The sequence below is a fragment of the Bubalus bubalis genome, chromosome 10 (genome assembly GCF_019923935.1).
Source record: "Bubalus bubalis isolate 160015118507 breed Murrah chromosome 10, NDDB_SH_1, whole genome shotgun sequence".
Lineage (NCBI taxonomy): Eukaryota > Metazoa > Chordata > Mammalia > Artiodactyla > Bovidae > Bubalus > Bubalus bubalis.
The window spans coordinates 183,512-201,208 of NC_059166.1; the positions used below are offsets into that span (position 1 = coordinate 183,512).

The 17,697-nt window shown below is 57.3% G+C and overlaps 1 protein-coding gene across 2 annotated transcripts; it reads left to right on the forward strand.

The window, feature by feature from the left end:
- The first annotated feature begins 7,488 nt into the window (after positions 1-7,488).
- DLL1 (delta like canonical Notch ligand 1) lies at positions 7,489-17,234 on the forward strand. Of its 2 annotated transcripts, XM_044923964.2 has the most exons (12): positions 7,489-7,732; positions 8,331-8,750; positions 8,937-9,233; positions 9,899-9,959; positions 10,189-10,446; positions 12,139-12,199; positions 12,967-13,097; positions 13,189-13,358; positions 13,473-13,689; positions 14,718-15,513; positions 16,367-16,508; positions 16,601-17,234. In XM_044923964.2, exons 2-12 carry the CDS (start codon positions 8,697-8,699, stop codon positions 16,604-16,606), a joined length of 2,193 nt encoding a protein of 730 aa, XP_044779899.1. In that variant the 5' UTR covers positions 7,489-7,732; positions 8,331-8,696; the 3' UTR covers positions 16,607-17,234. The 2 variants fall into 2 exon arrangements, with proteins under 2 accessions (XP_044779899.1, XP_025133688.2); XM_025277903.2 differs by lacking the exon at positions 7,489-7,732 and having other exon boundaries at positions 7,792-8,750.
- The last annotated feature ends 463 nt before the right edge of the window (positions 17,235-17,697 follow it).

The following is a 17,697-nucleotide window of genomic DNA, read 5'->3' on the forward strand; positions in this document are numbered from 1 at the left end:
CATTAACTCAGACCACTCTACCTCCTTATCCTGTGAGATGAAGTCTTTTCCTTACAGTTAAGAATATTAGAGTTTTCTGTTACCTACAGCCCAAAGTACTGTAACTGTTCCAGCTTCTGTCCATGAAGGAATAATTACTACAGAACTGTTCCTTCCACTCTAAACAACTAGAAAACTAGATTAAAATGTATGAAATTAATATTTTCAGACATTAGGCAATAGGAAGTGAAGGATGAAGATTCTTGAAGACTGATCTTTGATAAGATCAATTAAACTGATAAACCTTTAGCTAAATTGATCATGATAGAGAAGAGACATGGGTTACCCATATTAAGGATGGAAGAAATGGTATCACAGATTTACTAACATTGAAGAGGTTAAAAGGAGGCTATATTGAACACCTTTAGATGAGATGATGGAGAAGGCAATGGCACCCCACTCTAGTACTCTTGCCTGGAAAATCCCATGGACGGAGGAGCCTAGTAGGCTGCAGTCCATGGGGCCGCTAAGAGTCAGACATGACTGAGCAACTTCACTTTCACTTTTCACTTTCATGCATTGGAGAAGGAAATGGCAACCCACTCCAATTTTTTTGCCTGGAGAATCCCAGGGACGGGGGAGCCTGGTGGGCTGCCATCTATGGGGTCGCACAGAGTCGGACACGACTGAAGTGACTTAGCAGCAGCAGCAGCAGTAGATAAAGAAATTGCTTGAACCAAATGAATTACCAAATCTGACAAAAGAACAAATAGAAAATCTGGGTAACTTTATATCTCTTAAATCCTATATTAAGTTGAATTTATAAGTAAAAATATTCCAACAAAGAAAATTCCAGACCCTGGTGGTCTCAACTGGTGAATTCTATTCAAACATTGAAGACATTAATCCTACACAAACTTTCTGAAAATTAAAGACCAGGGAACATTTCTCTCCTTGTACCATTCATCTAGTGGCAGAAAGCAGGTCTGATTTCACTCTGGACCTCCAGCCCCTTGAGCGGTGAGTGGGGGAATGAATAAATGACTGAATTGGCCTTCTCATTGCCATGTGCTTTGGGTCTGAGAGTAGCCCCAGCTGTGAACTCTGATTGAGATAAGCCAGTCGTGGTTTCCCGTGTGCCTTGACAGTCTTTGGCTCAGTGGTGACCTATGACTTTGTTTAAGCCCATGAGAAATGCAGGTGGTGGTGGGTCATTCCCTAACGTACTCAAGCTGTTATTTGACCTGAAAACAGCTACATTTCTTGCTTCAATTAACCTACCTATGTTAATAGGAACAGTTCCAACTACCGCAAGAACAATTTGTGGCTTATGATTGTTCCTTAAGTATTGAGACTCACCAACCATGCCCCTACGTACCTGACAACACCGCCATGCATCCCTTTTGAGAGCAGTTTACAATCATTGGTGATGATTATTGAGAAGCAGCCCTGGGCCCCATTCTGTTTCCCTGCGACAAAATAGAGTTTTGAAAACAGATTTCGACGGTGAGCCGGTGCTGCCCCACCCCGCGTTCCCTGTGAGGTGGGGGAGGGGAGGGGTAAAAAGTAAAATGACAAGAAGGGAGGAAACTGTTGAAAAGCTCTAAAGTATGTCTTACATTTGGAGATTAGGAAATGTGCTGATGTGAAGGTGAAAGAACATTTGCCTAAATTTGTCCCCCTTTTTTCTCCAATACTTATGCTGTTTATTGGGGTCCCTTTCTCTCCAGACCATTTACTGGAGTAGGGCTTTGCAAAGCCGTTTCCTAGCAGCAGAGTGCAGAAGGCCCATTCACAGCACAATGGACGGGAAAGGAAAGAAAGAGCTCCGTTTGTTTAAACTGCCTCTGTCTTCATTCACAGCCTGATGTCCCTCTGCATTGTGACACCCACAATGGCACTAAGGGAGTCATTGTGACCGAAAACAAACCAAAACAGAACATGAGATGCTAAAATAAGAGTCATACAACAATATTGCTAAAAGGAATCTAAGTCATACATCTGAGACTTATGTTCGCTTTTGGCTATGTTGCCTACTGGCCGGTGTTTATAATAACCATTAGTTTAATAAGCAAAAAGGTAAACGGGAACTTGTACATTTTTAAGTTGCTTCCACAGAGAGGATGAATACGCTGAAGGCCGTTTAACAGTCATTGGTCTTTGTTTGCACAACATTCGTGAGCCACCCTCGCACGTTGTTTATTTTCCTTGTAATACTCGTGCCCTGGCAGTGCCCATGTGGCCCAGCAGCGTCTCCCGCACAGTCGCCCCCGCCAGCTCCCACCCCCCCCACCGCCACCCCCAGCCCAGACCGACCTCAGACGTTGCAGGAACCCACGCCCAGTTCAGCAGGCAACAGGTGGAAGGTTGAATAGCTTCACACGTTTTTCGGGAGGGGGTGGGGAGAAGGAGGAGAAAAAGGAGGGCGGGAGAGCAGGCTTTTGGGAGCCGATTTAAGGATTAGATCAGATGTTATTGCTAGTGAAAAATTAAACAGCCCGGTGCTCTGGGGAGTGCAGATTAATATATTTAGTGACTGTGCGCACAAAGGCCGCTCATTGTGGCCACGTCTGAATGCCTGTGAATAGGATGGAACATATGCGGCCTGTCACCGCAGGTGCCCACATCTGTTCCTCTGCGGGCAGATGCTCGCAGAGAGGAGGTGGGAGGCCGGGCAGGACGGCGCAGCCGCGCGGAGCCGCTCGGGTCCGGCGGGGACAAGCGGGCGGGGCGGAGTCCCGGCGGTTCCGGCCCAGCCTGCGCCCCGCCCTGCGGGCCGGTGATTGACGGGCCCCGGGACCGGCGACAGGTGCCCGCGACCTCCGGGCGGGGTGTGTCCCGGAGCGAGACCTCGGGCGGGCCCGGGTCGTTCTCGCCGCCCTTCCTTTCCCACCCGCATTGTCTGACGCGGCCTCGGGCCGGCGACTCCCAGGTGGGGCCGCGCCTCGGTGCAGGTGACCGCGTGCGCCCCCGTGCCGCGCGCCCGGCGACCTCGCCCTCCCAGCCCGCGCGCGTGCCCCTGCGGCGGGTGCCCGCCGCCGCCACCCACTCCAAGCCGCCCTCTGGAGCGCCCACCGGCGCCGCACCCCCTCCAGGCAGCCCTCCGGAGCGCCTGGCCTGGCGCGTTCAGTCGGGGGCCGCTCGGGCGGGAGCGCGGAGCAGCTGCGCGGTCATCTGATCCGGACAAAGGCGCCCGGAGCCGCGCCAGGTAAACAGCGCTTTGTCATGGAGATGAGCGCGGACCGCCGGGCAGATGATCCCGGGGTCGGAGGAGCGGCCTCCGCGCCGCCAGCTGAGCCACGCGACCGCCTTTCTCATGCAAACCAGCGCATGCCTCCGCAACCCCGGCCCGCGCTGCGCCCCTGGGCATGGGGTCCCCGCTCCGGACCACGTGGCCAGGCCGTCCTTCCACACTCGCCGCGGGTGGAAGGGAGGGCGGAGGGGAGGCCTCACGTCCACTGGGTTTTCCCAGGGCTCTGTCCTCCGGTCCTCGTGGCCTCTGTCCCGCGCCAACCTGCTGGACCGCAGGTCGTGGTCCTGGGTGTCTTCGGGCCGCCCCTCCTCCGGGGAAATGCTCCTGCGAGGGCAGGGGAGGCCGAGCTGCGGGGCCTCCCTGGGTGTGCCGAGTACATTTTTATCCTCAGCGAGAGGGAAGCCTGGGAGCCTAAGTATAAACTAGATCGGACCCTCTTTCCCACCGTGGACCAGTGGACGGCTCGGGTTACCGTGTATCTTCTGTAGAGTGATCCAGACGCAACGGAGTGATCAGGTGCGAACTCCGTGCTACATTCGAGTCAGTGTGTCTTGTAAATGTTCATGCGCCTCTGGGGTTCAGTCCTTAAGAAGTATGGAAATATCCCTAACGGCTACCCGGCACGGGTGAGGTTTTACACACACATATCTGTAAGAGCTCCCTGGACGCCCAGCAAGCAGGCCAGTCCTCTGTTCCCTCCCCAATGGCTGGACGATTCCAAACCTGTGACTGATGGAGACTGGGCACAGGGCGTGTTGGTGGAGATGTGATACTAATACCAATTAATAAACTTGCTTTAGGTTCCCTTCATCATCTTCTTCTTTTTCAAGTAAGCTGGCATGTTTGGTCAACACCAGATTTGCTGCCTGGAAGTTTTTCATTTTCTTGTTCTGAACAAGGACCCTAATTCTTCTTAGGAATAAGAGAACTTGTCTGTTGGGTATACAGTATTCAGTTGGCCTAAGAAAACACAAACCCCCTCGAGTCTCCAGACTTGTTTACACAGAAAACTGAACCTGGGGCTGGCTTGGAGTCTGGAGCCTATTCTGGGCATTGTTCACTGCAATCTGCCCAGACCCTCCTCCCCCAGCCTCAACCTCCACCACACGTGTTCTGCAGGAACAGAACCTTTCTTTGGGCAAAGGGGATGGAAACAGGACTGGGTGACCACAGTGTCAGCTCACACACTGCTGACAGTGGCATATTTAATTTGATAAAATGATGGTCATAAGCTTTCATTCCCATGAGGCCTAGTAAAGCGGTGCGTAAAATAATCAGCGTCTCCAACAAATAGAGATCTCAGTTGCAGTTGTTGTAGCCGTGGTTCTGATTATACAACTGAGCCTACCCTGGTCACTGGGGTCATTCAGGCTACAAGCTATGCATGCCTGGCAAAAATAAAACACCAACACCAGGGGGCAAATCCCTCTCTCCACTCCTGTGTCTGATATATTGGGTGCCTTCTAAGCCCTAATGAGCCTCACTTTGTACAGTAAATTTGCTGAGACATCAAAAAGTATTTAAAAGAAAGTTTTCTGCTTTTTCCTAATGAGCTAGGTGAGGATTTATGGAGTGTGGGGGAGGAGGGAATCTGGCTGCTACAGCCAACACGGGGCAAGTCTATTTAACATAGTCAAGCTTAAGCTCCCTCCTGCATTTAGGGGGTTCAGAGCGCTTAGTTGCGGGAGTATACAGACATGCAGTTAGGGAGTGAAAAAACGCCATTTGGTTCGGAGCAGATGGCTGGCTAGGGGGCTGATGGCGTCTAAAGGCGTGTCATCCCCCTTCAGCCTGAATCCCTAAGGGCTCCCCTTGTCTTCCCAATCAATGAAAATTAAAGAGCAAAGAAAGGGTGAATAGTTGGACCTCGAGTCTCTCTTTTGTTCATCTCAGCTACTGGTGTGCAGGAGTTAAACTACAACAGACTCCTATAGAAACACTGAAGTTAAACAGTCTCCCGTTAGCTCCGCTTTGAAAGGAAGAGGGGGAGAGTGACCAACGTGGGGAGGGGGGCAGAGAAGGAGAAGAAGATGGAGAGAGAACGGGAGGAAGAAAGTGGAGGAAAGAAGAGCAAGAGGAAGAGAAAGGACAAGAAAAGGGCTTTCTGCTTGATTTCCCCAATACAGAATCGCGTGGCATAAATTAAGCTGGAAAAGAATGAACGCTTTGGGCAGGATTCTGATGGATTTTACGATGCCTTTCAGTTCCGCTTTGCCGCTGTAATCGAGAAATCTGTGCCATGTCAATTTAACAAATACTTGATACTGAGGGGGGTTTGTTAAAGATTTGGGGCAAGTCTTCCCCCCACCCCAAGGTTTAAGCCCTTGCGCGTGGAACTTTTTATTTCCAGTTTTCTAAACAGTCATTCAAATGAGCCTATTTCTCACTTCCATTTTCTAATTAAAAGGTTCCTGATATTTCATTTCTTACTGAAATCTACTCTCAGTCTGGAAGCACAGAGGACTTAGATCTCATGTTCCTTTCTTTGGCCTCCTCCTGCTCCCAGAACCCTCTCAGCTCTCCCCACCCACCTCTCTCCCTCTCCTCTCTCTCTCTCTCTCCCCACACCCCCTCCCCTTCACTGTATACACACCAGCTTCCATGCAGTAGGGACCAGAGTTCTGAGAAATTAGCTTTCAGAGGAAACGTGGATGTAGTGAAAAAAGGATGCTGACACTAGGTGGCAAGATTAAATTAGGATTCGAGCTGGCCCAGCGCAGTGGTGATGCAGTGAGTCCTCAGAAAGTCCCCAGCGGGCAGCCACACTGGGGTTGCCACCTTTGTGGGGCCACAAGAAGGTTTGAAGTCTCCATTTGTTCTGAGCCAAACTGTAGGGGGTTCTGGCGGGGTCCAAGCCCGCCTTTCTCACCTCAGCCTTGAATTACATTACTTTTGATTAATTCTTTGCTTCTCTGGCAACAGTGGAAAACCTAAAATCTGTCCTGAAACTTGACCGGTATTTGGGAGCCTAATAGCTGGAGGGATGACCATGGAGGACTTCAGCTGATTACTTGGTCTTTAAGGATTTTCCCTCTCCAGGGGCGTTATGTGGTCACTGTGATCTCAACATCTGCCTCAATGAAAGTCACATTTTGCCAGGACAGTGCAGTCTCTACCAATAAGCCGGCTGCAGCTCACCTATAGCGAGGCCGCAGTGACCGCCCTGCGCTGTACTGCTCATCAACGTGACCTTTACTCCACGCTCACACCTTTCACCCTAGATCACGGTGCCCTGAGTGTTGGGGGTGGGGGAGATGGAAGGAGGAGCAGATAGGGGTGCGATAGAGACCTCAACGTGAGCCCTGCGCGAGGCTGGATGCCAGAGTGGGAGTCCCTGCCCCACCTTAATTCTGCACTGTGCCCTCAAGCTTGAAAGCAACTTAGCGCATTGTGAGATAACGTGCGTTCTCGGCTCTCCCAATAAACTCATTTCCCTTTTAAAAAAATTAAGACAAAAGTTCTAGTGTCTGATGGACGTGTAAAAACCTAATAAGGTGATGGTTGTGCGAAGGTGGCGGGCTGGGGGGGCCAGGCTGGAGAGGCTTTAGAACATGTGCCGGACATTGTTGCAGAGGCCGCCGCGCGCGCGGAGGGGAGCTCTTTCTCTCTGCATTGTGCGGGGAGCAGGTGCGGTCTGCATTACCATACAGCTGAGCGCACAAAGAGCCACTGATTCAGCCGCGCACAATAACAGACTGCCTTAATGACAGCCACGCGAACGACACACACCAAACTCACTTTTTACCAGGCAGAGGGAGACCGAGGGGGGAATACCCAGGAGAGAGGGGCCGGAGACCCAGGAAAGGTGGCGGAGGCCGCGAATCGCGCCCAGAAGGGTGTGTGTGTGTGTGTGTGTGTGTGTGTGTGTGTGTGTGTTGGGGGCGGAGGGGGGGCGGCGGTTGGAGACGTCAGGATCCCCTGCGCTACCCGGACCCCGCCCCCAGCGGCGGCCGACCCGTGCGAGGACACCCCGAGCTCGAGGAAACGGGGTCCCCGAGGGCGCCGCGCTCACCTCTGCGTTTCCAGACGCAGAGTCGCTGTCCGGGAGGCGTCTGGGTGTCAGAGCTTCCCAAACTTCCCGAAACTGCCGCTGCCCTTTGGCCACCCTCTGCCCACCGCTCACACCCTCCCCTCCCTGCGCCCGGGTCCCCCGCCCCGGAGACTCCTCCTTAGGAAGAGACTGCCCGGGCGGAGGGGCGGCCCGCCGGGGACTGGGCTTCCGACTTCCACTCCCCCCCCCCCCCGCCCCCCCGCAGGACCCGGCCGCGGCCGGAGAGGGGACAGAGGCGGGCGCCGCGGCGACCGGAGGGTTCCCAAGGCCGGACGCGGCCTCACTCGCCGGGCGGCTCTCGGCCGGGCCAGGGCACAGCGCCGCCCCCGCGTGTCCCGGGCCTCTGCGGGCCTGCGGCCGGAGGGCAGCGCCGAGGAGCCCGGGCGGCGGCACCCGCCTCGGGCGCAGAGGGGATTCTTGCGGTGAACGTTTTGCAGGAATGTAAATGAGTGCGTTTCGGGCGGCGGGGGCTGGGGGCGGGGGCAGGGGAGGACCAGGGGCGGGGAGGGTGGGGGCGGGGAGGAGGGTTGCACATTTTACAGCTCACTGACCATTTGGCGATCCATTGAGAGGAGGGTTTGGAAAAGTGGCTCCTTTGTGACAGCTCTCGCCAGATTGGGGGGCTGCTCATTTGCATCTCATTAGCTATGCGGGCGGCCAGCGGGATATAAGGCGGCTGCGCCGGGAGAGCCCGAGCTCCTTCGCGCCCGCGGAACCCCGGCCGGCGCCGCACTGGACTCACAGCCCGGCGCGCAGCTTCCGCCTCGACCCGGTCCGGGACCCCGGGCGTTGACCTGGATGGCATTGGCTGGGTCCCCGGGAAAGACTCGGGTCCAGGGCGCTCCCGGGACCGCCGCCCCCGAGTGAGCCGGCCGGGCCGCTCCTGCTCCACGGCCCCGGATTACCGCCTCGCGCGTGGGATTTCCAGACCGCAGCTCGATAAACGGACTCGCAAGGAGCCCTGCAGCTCGTTGGGAATCGGGCTGAATATCTGGACGCTTTCTCTCCCCTCTTTCTTTCTTTCTTTTTTTTTCCCCTGCCAACAAGCTTGAGACAAAACCAGGAAGCAGACGACCCCTACCTACTTGCGCTTTGGAAGAAAGAGGGGAAAACCGAAAGTTGCCGCGCCAGGAGCTGCTTTCCGGAGACCCTCCCCCCCTTTTCTCTCGCGCATCCCCGGGGTCGCTGTCGCCTCCGCAAGGCGGACCTAAGGAACCTCGGCCTCCGAAAGAGCCGGAGCCGGACCCTTCAGGAGAGAAGTCCGGATTATCTCGGCCCGAGGCAGAGCGGCAGCGTTTTCCTGCCCGAGCTCCCAGAGACACCTTCCTCCTCCAGCGTCCCCTAACGACTTCGGAAGACAAGGCGGGGGGCGGGGGGGCACGCGAGGAAAGCCAGCGCCGCGGGGGGTGCACCATGGGCGGGCGGTGCGCCCTGGCCCTCGCCGTACTCTCGGCCCTGCTGTGCCAGGTAAGCTGCCACGCGGGGCCCCCGGGGCCGCGCCGTCGAGTAAGCTGTCAGCCGGGCGCTCCGGCGGCCTGTGGCGTCGGGGGGCGGACCCCGGAGAGCGGGCCGCGCGGGGGGCAGTGCCCAGGGCAGGACGCGGCCGGGCGGGCTCCCCGCGCCAGGCGCCCCACGCCCTCGGCTCGCCCGCAGGTCTGGAGCTCCGGGGTGTTCGAACTGAAGCTGCAGGAGTTCGTCAACAAGAAGGGGCTGCTGGGGAACCGCAACTGCTGCCGCGGGGGTGCGGGGCCGCCGCCGTGCGCCTGCAGGACCTTCTTCCGCGTGTGCCTCAAGCACTACCAGGCCAGCGTGTCCCCCGAGCCGCCCTGCACCTACGGCAGCGCCGTCACCCCGGTGCTGGGCATCGACTCCTTCAGCCTCCCGGACGGCGCGGGCGCGGACCCCGCCTTCAGCAACCCCATCCGCTTCCCCTTTGGCTTCACCTGGCCGGTGAGCGCCGCACCTGCGGGCACGGGGTGGGCGGGGAGGGCCGGGAGGCCCCGGCGCGGCGGGGGCGCAGGGCGGGGGGTGCGGGGGGGCCCGGGCCGGTGGGCGCCACGCTTTACGGGGCCCTGGGGCGCAGCTTCCACGCCCGGGTGACTTACAGCCGGTGGCAGCGGCGAGGGGGTGGTGCGTGGGGTGACAGCCAGGGTAGAATGAGGCGGAGAGGCCGAGGACCCGGGACATTTCCGTGTCCGGTTTGCGCGCCGAGCCGCGGAGCTGAAAGGACCCCTTCACGTGGGAGAGTCCCAGTTCCGCAGCTCCTGGACCGGTCGGTTGTCAGTCGCCCTCGCAGCCTGGCAGCCTCCAGCGCCTCTCCCTGGCTCCTTCCCCAGAAGACTGCACACAAGCCCCTCCAGCCCCGCCTGCTCCGCGGTCTTCTTTCTTTCTTTCAAACGCGATATCCTGTATTAACAGACTGAAAAAACATATCAGGAAACCACTCTTGAAAGTTGTTCCATATGCTTAAGGAAAGTGAAATCAGGCAAGAGAGGTACACAGACCCTCCCCAGGACACGCTGCGCACGGATCTGCAGCCACTGGGTTGCCCGAAATCCTTTGATTCTTTTGTAAACAGTTCTGGTTTGTCTTCTGTCTTTCCGTTCTTCCTCCAGGGAACCTTCTCTCTGATCATTGAAGCTCTCCACACAGATTCTCCTGATGACCTTGCAACAGGTAAAAACAATCCCCCCAAACTCCTAAACTACGTGAACTGCTTCCCTTATCAGTATGTACTTGACTTCAAACCTTTCTGGAAACAAGTATCTACACCTTTCATTCTGTCGTTCCTCTGGGAGGTCCAGGAGAAGGGTTAAGCTTCCCTGCCTGGCATCCTTTCCTTCTCCCCAATTCCCCAAGCCTCGGGGTTCTCGGCCAGAACCAACTGGGCGTCCTCTTTCTGCAGAGAACCCAGAAAGACTTATCAGCCGCCTGGCCACACAGAGGCACCTGGCGGTTGGGGAGGAGTGGTCCCAGGACCTGCACAGCAGCGGCCGCACAGACCTCAAGTACTCCTACCGCTTTGTGTGTGATGAGCACTACTTCGGGGAAGGCTGCTCCGTCTTCTGCCGCCCCCGAGATGACGCCTTTGGACACTTCACCTGCGGGGAGAGAGGGGAGAAAGTCTGCAACCCTGGCTGGAAGGGCCAGTACTGCACAGAACGTGAGTCTGGGGCAGGGAGGCCACCGCCCTCAGCTTGCTCCCCCAGGCCTGCACTCCTGAGCAGGGGGGCATATTCTCTGGGCTGCTGGGTTCCTGCGATTTTAGCCCCAAGGAGACGTTCTGGGGGGTGGAAACTGGGCCAGGGAGCCAGAGAGATTAGCTGAGACCTCACAGTCAGCCAGAGGCGGGTTGGGGTCGACTCAGACGTTGTAACTTCCGCAATGGGAAGCTGCCTTTCTTAATCAGGGAGGATTTTGGACACAGGGCCAGGGGTCAGGAAGTAAGCCAAAGGGAAGGGAGGGAGGAAGGAAGGGAGGAACAGAGAGGAGGCTGTGTGCAGGGCATGCTTTTACCAAAGGAGTTCTCTTTGCGAGACAGCGTCTCATTGAAGAGTGCTTCATTCTCTCCGGAGTTAGTGTGCTCGGCCTCTCTGCAGAGCCAGTGTATTTAAAAACATCCCACTGTTTGTGACAGTTTCACTTGTGGGGGACGTGAGTCTGCCAGCTCTGCCTGGGGAGGGGCCCACTTGCCCTGTTGTGGGGTGCTCACAGAGCACTGCCCAGGAAGGAAATAGCTTCACACGAGTGACTCCGGCCCTGCCTGCCCACAGCTCTGGGTCCTCACAGGTGCAGGCTGTGGGAGGGCTGTGGGACTCCTGGGCCTAGTTCAGCGGGGCCCCAGGTGCCTCACTGCCCCCCCCCAACTCCAGGTCTCCCCAGAGCCGGGAGGGGAGACCCCCAGAAACCCCAGGGCGTCTTCCTCCTGCCCAGAGTCCTGTAGGGTAGAACCTCTCGCTGGGAGGTGCACTTTCTCAGTTCTGATTTGGTCCTGCCTCCAGCGTCATGGTTGCTCAGCCCGCTCAGCTTTCGGCTCCTTTGAGCTCGCCTTGGCCCGAGCTGGCTCTGTTGTCCTGAAAACTTGTGGGGCGGCTCGTTAATGAGTCTCCACGCCAGGAGAAGGAAGCCAGCCCGGAGCCTCAGCCTCCAGGCTCCCCCCTCTCCGGGACCTCAGGCTTGCCTGCTGCCTCCCTCCTGGCTACCCGCCCTCTCCTTCGCCGTGGGGTAGCCATAAACTTAAACTTTTTTCTTCTTATTCAAACACTGGAGTCTCTCCCTGCCCCCAGCTCGCGCGTGCCATCGATTAGATCTCTCCGGGGATAGGCGGCTGGGACGCACGCCTGTTCCCATTGGCGGAAAGGGTGCACGTGCGTGTGTGTGTGTGTGTGTGTGTGTGTGTGTGTACATGCTAGGGGTGTGTGTGAGGGGTGGGGGCATGGGGTGTGAGGGGGAGGCTGGTATTGTTGCACTGGGGCAGCTGCTGGGAGAGAACAGACAATAGAGCAGCTGTCTTGCCCTGGTACTCTGCATACCAGCTGTCCACCCTTATCTACACACACACTTTCTGGGTATTAAGAGGTGGAGCTTTGTGCATAGAATTGGGAAGTGGGGGAGGAGGAGGGGGAAGGACTTCTGACCCTCTCTTAGAAGAAAAGGGGCCTGTTGGGGCGGGGGGGCTTCCGAGCTCTTTTGTCCTTGAGCTGCTGTGTTAAGAAGAATGCTCCTCTCGCTGAGTAAAGTCCGACAAGTCCGATGCCAGGGCCGGCGGGCTCGCTGGCTTGCTGGGCACAGCTCGTAGCCCCTTCATGCTGGAAGCACTCTGGCGGGCTTGACCCTGTGCCTTTTCCTCTTGCAGCCATCTGTTTGCCAGGGTGCGATGAGCAGCACGGATTTTGTGACAAGCCAGGGGAATGCAAGTAAGTTTGCAAAAGTTGCATTTTTCTTTCTTTTTCTTGTTGTCCTTTTACACCTAGTGTATTAGCAAAGTGTCTCTAGATGATCCTTTGAAAAACTCAGGTAAGATTAGCTGTTTGCGGGGTGGGGGAGCTGTTTTTCTGGTGTTTCTACTTAATACATACCTGGACAGTTTTTGGATCAAGGTAGTCATTCACCTATGGAGAAGGCAATGGCACCCCACTCCAGTACTCTTGCCTGGAAAATCCCATGGACGGAGGAGCCTGGTGGGCTGCAGTCCATGGGGTCGCTAAGAGTCGGACACGACTGAGCGACTTCACTTTCACGCATTGGAGAAGGAAATGGCAACCCACTCCAGTGTTCTTGCCTGGAGAATCCCAGGGACGGGGGAGCCTGGTGGGCTGCTGTCTCTGGGGTCGCACAGAGTCGGACACGACTGAAGCGACTTAGCAGCAGCAGCAGCAGTCATTCACCTAAGCTACTCAGTGGCTGTGGAACTTACAGATGAGATTTTAAAAGAATTGGCAGAGAAAAGGAGAGTGTTTAGTAGGTTAGAATCACCTAGAGATGCTGCCCTGGTTGACCCTCATGCCCAGAGCCAGACCCTTTGAGGCAGGACTTAGCTGTCCTTGGGGTTTAGAGATCCCGAGGGCCGCCCAAGCCTCTCGAGGACCAGCAGCGCTGATGCTGTTGGAGGTGACGTCTCGTGCTTGGGGAGGGGGTTGTGTGAACCCAGCAGCGGCGTGCACTGACCCTCCTCTCTCCCAAGGTGCAGAGTGGGCTGGCAGGGCCGGTACTGCGACCAGTGCATCCGGTACCCAGGCTGTCTCCACGGCACCTGCCGGCAGCCCTGGCAGTGCAACTGCCAGGAGGGCTGGGGGGGCCTTTTCTGCAACCAGGGTAAGCTTCCACCCCCGCAGCCTACCTGGGCTCGGTCACAGGCGAGGACGTCTCCCACATCTCTCCTCCTCTCCCATCTCCACCCTCACAGACCTCAACTACTGCACGCACCATAAGCCCTGCAGGAACGGGGCCACCTGCACCAACACGGGCCAAGGGAGCTACACATGCTCGTGCCGGCCTGGGTACACGGGGGCCAACTGTGAGACGGAGGTGGACGAGTGCAGCACGGGGCCTTGCAGGAACGGAGGGAGCTGCACGGTGAGTCCAGCTGCCGCGGGCTCTCCCGCCGGGGCCAGGAGCCCTGGTCTGAGGCAGACTGTGTGGGTCACGGGAGCGACTAGGAAAGCTTTCTTCGTCTTCTCCATTACTCAGGACCTTGAGAACAGCTACTCCTGCACCTGCCCACCTGGCTTCTACGGCAGGGTCTGCGAGCTGAGTGCCATGGTGTGTGCCGATGGCCCCTGCTTCAACGGGGGCCGGTGCTCCGACAACCCCGAGGGCGGGTACACCTGCCGCTGCCCTGGGGGCTTCTCCGGCTTTAACTGTGAGAAGAAGATGGATTCCTGCAGTTCCTCGCCTTGTTCCAATGGTAAGGGGGCTACCTGACCCACCTGAGACTTTGTCCGGGGTCCACATTGATGAGAAGTGTGTGGCTTTAGTTTCAAGCTGAGTTCATCACTGTAAGCTGCCTTGAGTCTCAGAAGCCCTTTTGTCTGAACAATGAGAAACTTCACAGAAGTCTTATCCTTGAGTCTGGAAACACCCAGGGAGCTAGAAAGGCAGGTAGGAGTGTTCCTTCCCTGTAGGACCATCTCAGGCGGAGATGCAGTGACTCGCTTGCGGTCCTGTGGCTCCTCAGGTGCTCGAGACCCCAGTGTCTGTGGGTCCGCCCGCACAACAGCCCAGCCACTGCATGTTTGGGGGCCAGCCCAACTCCGCTCGGTCTCCAAGCAGAGCTGGCTGGTGAGGCTGCGTGGTCTCCACGAGTGGGCGGGATGCCCCATGGAAACTCACGGGCGGGGAAGCTGGGCCCAGACAGTCCAGACCATCTTGGGCACTTCTGCACTGGATGTGACTGTGGACAAGAGAGAAATCACCTTGCTTTGCTCTCCGTGTGCTCCACAGGCAGTCCTGGGGTCAAGGTCTCTCTCCGGTTTGTTTCCAGCCATTTAACCAATAGAGCATTGAATGCTTCATCTTTAGAGAGGAAAAACAGGGAGGGTTAGCAGACTTGGCTCTGGAAGGACAAAGACCCATTCCTAGCCCCCTCCCTGCCTTTCTTCTTTTCTCTTTCTTTCTGTTTCGATTCTTGCTCTTCACTAACTGAAACCATGCCAAGGGTTTAAGCCTTGGTTTCCTCGTCCATGAGCTGGGTCCTCTGCTGGCTTGCTGTGGGATGAATTCAGCAGTGCAGGCGAAGCGCTTTGCTCGGTGCATGTCAGGAGGTGTCGGCCTGTATAACCCTGCCGTGGGCTGGCATGAGCCGCGTGCTGCCTTAGTGCTGGCCTCTGTCTGGTCCGCCCTGTGTCTCTGCTCTGGTGTGCGGCCTGGTGGCAGGGGCAGCAGGTGCTCCAGGATGTCCCCGGGTGACGAGCTGCCGCCCTGTCTGTGCCCCAGGTGCTCAATGCGTGGACCTCGGCGATGCTTACGTCTGCCGCTGCCAGGCCGGCTTCTCCGGGAGGCACTGTGACAACAACGTGGACGACTGTGCCTCCTCCCCATGTGCCCATGGGGGCACCTGCCGGGACGGCGTGAACGAGTACTCCTGCACCTGCCCCCCCGGGTACACGGGCAGGAACTGCAGTGCCCCCATCAGCAGGTGTGAGCACGCGCCCTGCCACAACGGGGCCACCTGCCACGAGCGGGCCTTCCGCTACCTGTGTGAGTGTGCCCGGGGCTACGGGGGCCCCAACTGCCAGTTCCTGCTCCCCGAGCCGCCCCCGGGCCCCGTGGTGGTGGACCTCACAGAGAAGTACGTGGAGGGCCAGGCCGGCCCGTTCCCCTGGGTGGCCGTCGGGGCGGGCGTGGTGCTGGTCCTCACGCTGCTGCTGGGCTGCGCCGCCACGGTGGTCTGCGTGCGGCTGAGGCTGCAGAAGCGCCGGCCCCCTGCAGACCCCTGCCGGGGGGAGACGGAGACCATGAACAACCTGGCCAACCGCCAGCGGGAGAAGGACATCTCTGTCAGCGTCATCGGGGCCACGCAGATCAAGAACACCAACAAGAAGGCAGACTTCCACGTGGAGCCCGGCGCGGAGAAAAACGGCCTCGTGGCCCGGGACTCTGCTGTGGGCTACAACCTGCTGCAGGGCCTTAAGGGTGCCTCAGCCACAGCGGGGCCCCACAGCATGCGCGATGCCAAGGGCCAGCCCCAAGGCTCTGCAGGGGAGGAGAAGGGCACCCCGACACTCAGAGGGTGAGTGCTTCAGCCTGGAGGGGGCACGTGGGGAGGCCAGCTTGTCAGGGGCCCTGCTGGAGAGGGGGCCCCATCACCCGAGGGGTGTGCAGGACAGGCTGGGCAGGGGGGCCAGCTCGAGAGGGCTCCCCAACACCTGAGGGATGGGCAGGACAGGCTGGGCAGGGGGGCCATCCCGGGGAGGACGCCCGACACCCGAGGGATGGGCAGAACAGGCTGGGCAGGGATGCCAGCTCAAGAGGGCACCCCGACACCCGAGGGATGGGCAGGACAGGCTGGGCAGGGGGGCCATCCCGGGGAGGACGCCCGATACCCGAGGGATGGGCAGAACAGGCTGGGCAGGGAGGCCAGCTCGAGAGGGTGCCCCGACACCCGAGGGGTGGTCAGGACAGGCTGGGCAGGGGGGCCATCCCGGGGAGGACACCCCGACACCCAAGGGATAGGCGGGACAGGCTAGGCAGGGGGGCCATCCCAGGGAGGACACCCTGACACCCGAGAGATGGGCAGGACAGGCTGGGCAGGGGGGCCATCCCGGGGAGGACACCCTGACACCCGAGGGATGGGCAGGACAGGCTGGGCAGGGGGGCCATCCCGGGGAGGACGGCCGACACCCGAGGGATGGGTAGAACAGGCTGGGCAGGGAGGCCAGCTCGAGAGGGTGCCCCGACACCCAAGGGGTGGTCAGAACAGGCTGGGCAGGGGGGCCATCCCGGGGAGGACACCCCGACACCCAAGGGATAGGCAGGACAGGCTGGGCAGGGGGGCCAGCTGGGTGTGTTCCTCCAAGCTCTGGTCATTCTCCTGTTCAAAAATGTTTTCATGTGTTGACTGTGGCCCTTTCATTTGCCTCTAGTGGAGAAGCGTCTGAAAGAAAAAGGCCAGACTCCGTGTACTCTGCTTCAAAAGACACACAGTACCAGTCTGTGTACCAGTCTGTGTACCAGTCTGTGTGCGTCATGTCCGAGGAGCAGGACGAGTGTGTCATCGCGACTGAGGTCAGAGCGGGCTTCCGGGGCCCACCTGCGGCCGGGGAACCAGAACTGGGCCTCCGGCCGCGATAACCTCCCCTGTCTCCTGGGCCCTCTAGGTGTGACGTGGAGGTGATGGGGCAAGTTCCGTTTCTGCAGAACAAGGAACTTCCGAGGTGTCGGCCCCAACGATGCTGCTGGGAGGAGCGGACGTGCTCCTGACTGCTGCTGGAAGCCAGGTCCTCTTCCTGCCGGGGGCGGCGGGTGCTCCCGCAGCCGCTGCTCTGCCTCTAGGACGTTTCCATTGCACTATGGACAGTTGCTTTTAAAAAATATATATTTAAACGAATGGACTTGATCACTACGTAAGAAGCACGCACTGCCTGAAGTGTATATTTTGGATTCTTATGAGCCAGTCTTCTCTTGAATTAGAATCACAAACACTGCCTTTATTGTCCTTTTTGATACTAAAATGTGTTTTTCTAGGTGGAAAAAATGTGCGTTATTTTTTGGACTTGTAAAAATATTTTTCATGATATCTGTAAAGCTTGAGTATTTTGTGATGTTCATTTTTTATAATTTAAATTTTTGGTAAATATGTACAAAGGCACTTCGGGTCAATGTGACTATATTTTTTTGTATATAAATGTATTTATGGAATATTGTGCAAATGTTATTTGAGTTTTTTACTGTTTTGTTAATGAAGAAATTCCTTTTTAAAATATTTTTCCAAAATAAATATTATGAACAACATCCAGAGGTGTGCTTACTCACCCCTCCTCCAAGCAGACTTGCGACGCCCACACTCGTCTAAGACCCTGAGGACAGACGCGGCCTCTGCTCCTTGCGCAGTTTCATTGGATTGATGATGAGCAACTTCCCTCGCTCCTCTGCCCCTCAAAGAGCCCTCCAGGAGTTGCCATTAGGACGAAGAAGGGGCAGGTGCCTTGCTGTGGACTGTCTTGCTCCTGGCAGCCCCTGGACTCCAGGGCAACACGGGACCCGGGCCCCTGCGCCTCCTGTCTGGTCAGAGCCGAGAACCTTGGAGCTGGTCACCTTCCTCTGAGCCTTACTTTCATCAGGACTGGAACAAGCCTCATTTTGGATTAAATACCCGTGAAGCACTTCAGTGTTGCCATGGCAAAAGCTTTTGGTCCTAGAATACTACTTACCCATCCATTTGATTGTGGGTTTATTTGTAGCAAATTCAGCCACA